The sequence below is a fragment of the Xyrauchen texanus genome, chromosome 45 (genome assembly GCF_025860055.1).
Source record: "Xyrauchen texanus isolate HMW12.3.18 chromosome 45, RBS_HiC_50CHRs, whole genome shotgun sequence".
Classification (NCBI taxonomy): domain Eukaryota; kingdom Metazoa; phylum Chordata; class Actinopteri; order Cypriniformes; family Catostomidae; genus Xyrauchen; species Xyrauchen texanus.
The window spans coordinates 10683132-10687044 of record NC_068320.1 but is presented as its reverse complement, the minus strand read 5'-3'; the positions used below and the strand labels follow the sequence as shown (position 1 = coordinate 10687044).

At 42.6% G+C, this 3913-nt stretch overlaps 1 protein-coding gene across 1 annotated transcript; it reads right to left on the bottom strand.

Moving 5' to 3' along the window:
• Positions 1-625: 625 nt before the first annotated feature.
• On the bottom strand, positions 626-2056 carry LOC127637250 (protein ZBED8-like). The gene has a single exon (XM_052118201.1). The coding sequence runs from the start codon at positions 2054-2056 to the stop codon at positions 626-628; it is 1431 nt and encodes a 476-aa protein (XP_051974161.1).
• Positions 2057-3913: the final 1857 nt, after the last annotated feature.

The following is a 3913-nucleotide window of genomic DNA, read 5'->3' as shown; positions in this document are numbered from 1 at the left end:
CACAGCGGTGTAAGCTGCCACTGACCAGAGCAGCCACGTCGTGATACATGGACGACTGCTTATTTTATTATCCCTGTTGAACTGGGTCTTGTTTATTGACCCTCTTTCAAATACCTTATTTTTTGTTTATCCTTATATTTAGTTTCTGAGCAGGGAATGGGCTGGTCATGCAGATATATAGTAAGGGCTAAAGTGTAAAACACTACTGTTTACCGGAGGGCTTAGCGGTCCGTAAACAGAATTGTAAATTCAGCTGGGGTTTGAGGCTGCTGGGAAAATTTGTTGTAAATGAGCATAGTTGGGACCCTGGTAGAAACAGGTGCAGTTCTGATAGAGCGGTCCAATTAAACAGCCACACAAAATGCATTTACTGCGTTGGGGTTAGGACAGTGGTTCTTAACCTTGTTGGATGTACTGAACCCCACCAGTTTCATATGCGCATTCACCGAACACTTCTTAATTGGAAAAATAAAATATGATTTTTTTTAAATTCAAAACATAAGTATATATTTTACTGGTGCACAAAATGAACCGTGCATCAACATCACTGTGTTCAAAGAACAAAACCATTAAAACATGATTTTCACACAAAAACAAAAACGTAATAATGAATATTTACTGCAAATCAGTGTGACTTCTGCTGTTGCCTTTCAGAGACCAGTTCAGAAATGCGCGGCTTCACCTTGGCAAGTGCCACTCTCATGTCATTTTCGCAACAAAGTCTGTTCCTTTTCTTCGTTTTTATGTCCAGCATCCTCGAAAATGATTGCTCGCAAAGATATGTTGTAACAAACGGTATGAAAATCTCCAGAGCTTTCTTAGCAATAACAGGGTACGTTACCATTTGTTGACACCAAAACGTTGAGAGCGTTGTTGTTCTGAAGAGTTGCTGTTGGACCTGGCTCTGCTGAATTTCAATGATTTCATCAAGGTATTCATCATTGACATCTGTTGTCTCAACACTAAACGTGAACGGCTGTCTCACCCATGCTGGATAAGACTCTCTTGTAGGGAAGTATCCGTCGAGAGACTTTGCAAGCTCATCTAAGTGCGTGGCAATTGCTTGCTTCAGTTCCGCGGGTAAAGAAATGTCTCCGATTCCAGATACATCTTCGATCTTACATACACAGTCGTCTAGCAGGGGAAAGTCTGCGAAGTTATCGTTCTCTATTCGTCGTTTCCATAACGGTAGCTTTTTTTGAAAAGCCTTCAGGTTTTCTTCGGTTTCGATGATGTTGACTCCACCGCCCTGCATCTGTTGATTGAGATGATTGAGAGCTGCGAAGATATCAGCCATGTACGCTAAAATGAGAATGAACTCAGAATTTTTGAAGCAATCTGCATGAAAATGTTGGTGCTCTTGCAAAAACAGGGCTAATTCCACACGCAGGGCAAAAACACGATTCAGCACCTGTCCCCGGGATAACCACCGAACGTTAGAATGGTACAAAAGTACCTCGAATTCAGAGCCCATTTCTTTACACAGCTCACTGAAGATGCGGTGCCTCAGAGCACTATTTCGCACATAGTTCACGCATTCCACTACAATTTTTAATACTTCTGCCAATGTTGGAGGTAAGGTTTTTGTTGCCAACGCATGCCTGTGCAGAATACAATGCGTAACAATGATGTGTGGTGCATCAGCTTTCACTAGCGCACCAAAACCAGACTTTCTTCCCAGCATGACTGGAGCTCCGTCCGAACAAACTGCAGAAACCATATCCCACGAAAGATTGTTGTCTTTGAAGAAGTCATCCACAAGTTTCTTCACATCGGCTGCCTTAGTTGTTGTAAGAGGCTTACAAAATAAAAAATCTTCCTTTATCAAGTCGCCTTTCACATAGCGCACGAATACAGCAAGCTGGCTTAGATTGGAAACGTCTGTGGTCTCGTCGAGTTGAAGGCTGAATTTTGCCGGGCTTGAAATCAGATCTGCAACTACTTGAGCCAAGATGTCTTTGCTCATGTCCTCTATTCTGTCGCTGATGGTGTCATTTGAAAGAGGAATTTGGGATAACTTAACTTCAGCCGCTTTTCCCAGCATGATATTCGCCATCTTCAACACAGCTGGTTTTATGAGTGTTTCACCAATGGTGTGTGGTTTGCCCTGCTTTGCGATCAGGTAAGCAACTTCAGTACGATGCTGTGAGGATCGGTTTGTTGATGGGTACAAAGCCGAGAACAGGCAAAGTAGCCTTTTCATCGAATCTGGCTCTCTTCACCTTGAATTCAGCGAGCGTTGTGTTCTTGTATTTTCCATCTCCATGCAGCTTAAGGAAGTGTTCTCTTAGTTTTGCTGGTGCTAGACTAGAATTGCTCAACTTGGCATTGCAAATAATGCAGTTAGGACGCTGACTCCCATCATGTTCCGTTATACATGTGAATCCATATTGTACATATTCGATCCGACCACTTTCTTTTTTGCTCGACATAGTTAGTATGAAGGGATTAAAATATTAAGAAAAAAATCACACGACGTACCATCACGACAGTCACAAGTCGACTACTGGGCGCACCAAATTTCCTGCAGCACAGATAGGCCAAGCGATGTTGCGTGATCACCTGCAGCCAACGATGGCCAAGGGGGGCGTGTCATCATGAATCATATGAGTCGGGTGTGTCTTATCCTCCGCCGAACCCCTAAGACTGACTCAACGAACCCCTGGGGTTCGATCGAACCCAGGTTAAGAACCACTGGGTTAGGACATCTAAATTAGCTGTTTATTTGTCTGCAATTGTCTGTTAAATTTTATACCTGTATATCGGTTATAGTGTTGTACAAATTTTAAACAATTTAAAGTGTAAACAATGTGGTTTAAAAGTTATTTTTTATCATGTATAATTCGGTTGCATGACATTTGGCCAACTTGTTATGTATGGTTTAAGGAAATAGTTAACCCAACAATTAAAATTCTGTTTTCATTTACTTGTTCTCTCATGTCATTCCAAAGCAGAAAAGTATTCCTTGTCTTCTGAAGCCATTCAATATCTTTATGAGATAAAATTTTAATTGCTTTTTGCTGAAAATCTTTCCCTCCACTGAAACTCTCAAATCTATGGTGCCACGATCCTGCCATGGAATTAAAATAAACTTTACATAGACTACATATCTAACAAATCTGACATTATTTTACGCAATTGCGATTTGATTTCTCGTAATTGAAAGTATATATGGAGTATGCACCGATCAGCCTCCACATTAAAACCACCTCCTTGTGCCACCAAAACAGCTTTGACCCATCGAGGCATGGACTCCACAAGACCTCTGAAGGTGTCCTGTGGTATCTGGCACCAAGACATTAACAGTAGATCCTGTAAGTCCTGTAAGTTGCGAGGTGGGCCTCCAGGTGTCGGATTTGTTGGTCCAGCACATCCCATAGATGCTCAATCAGATTGAGATCTGGGGAATTTGAAGGCCTTGAACTCTTTGTCATGTTCCTCAAACCATTCCTGAACAATTTTCACATTATCCTGCTGAAAGAGGCCACTGCCATCAAGGAATACGTGGTCTACAACAATCTTTAGGAAGTTGGTATGTGTCAAAGTAACATCCACATGAATGCCAGAACACAAGATTTCCCAGCAGAACATTGCCCAGGGCATCACACTGCCTCCGCCGGCCTGCCTTCTTCCCATAGTGCATCCAGCTGCCATCTCTTCCCCAGGTAAATGACGCACACACACCCGGATGTCCATATGATCTAAAAGAAAACGTGATTCATCAGACAAGGCCACCATCTTCCATTGCTTCATGGTCCAGTTCTGATGCTTATGTGCCAATGTTAAGAGCTTTCGGCGCTGGACTGGGGTCAGCATGGGCACTCTTACCGCTTTGAGGCTAGGCAGTGCCATACTGTGCACTGTGTGTTCTGACACATTTCTATCATGGCCAGCATTAAGTTTTTCAGCAATT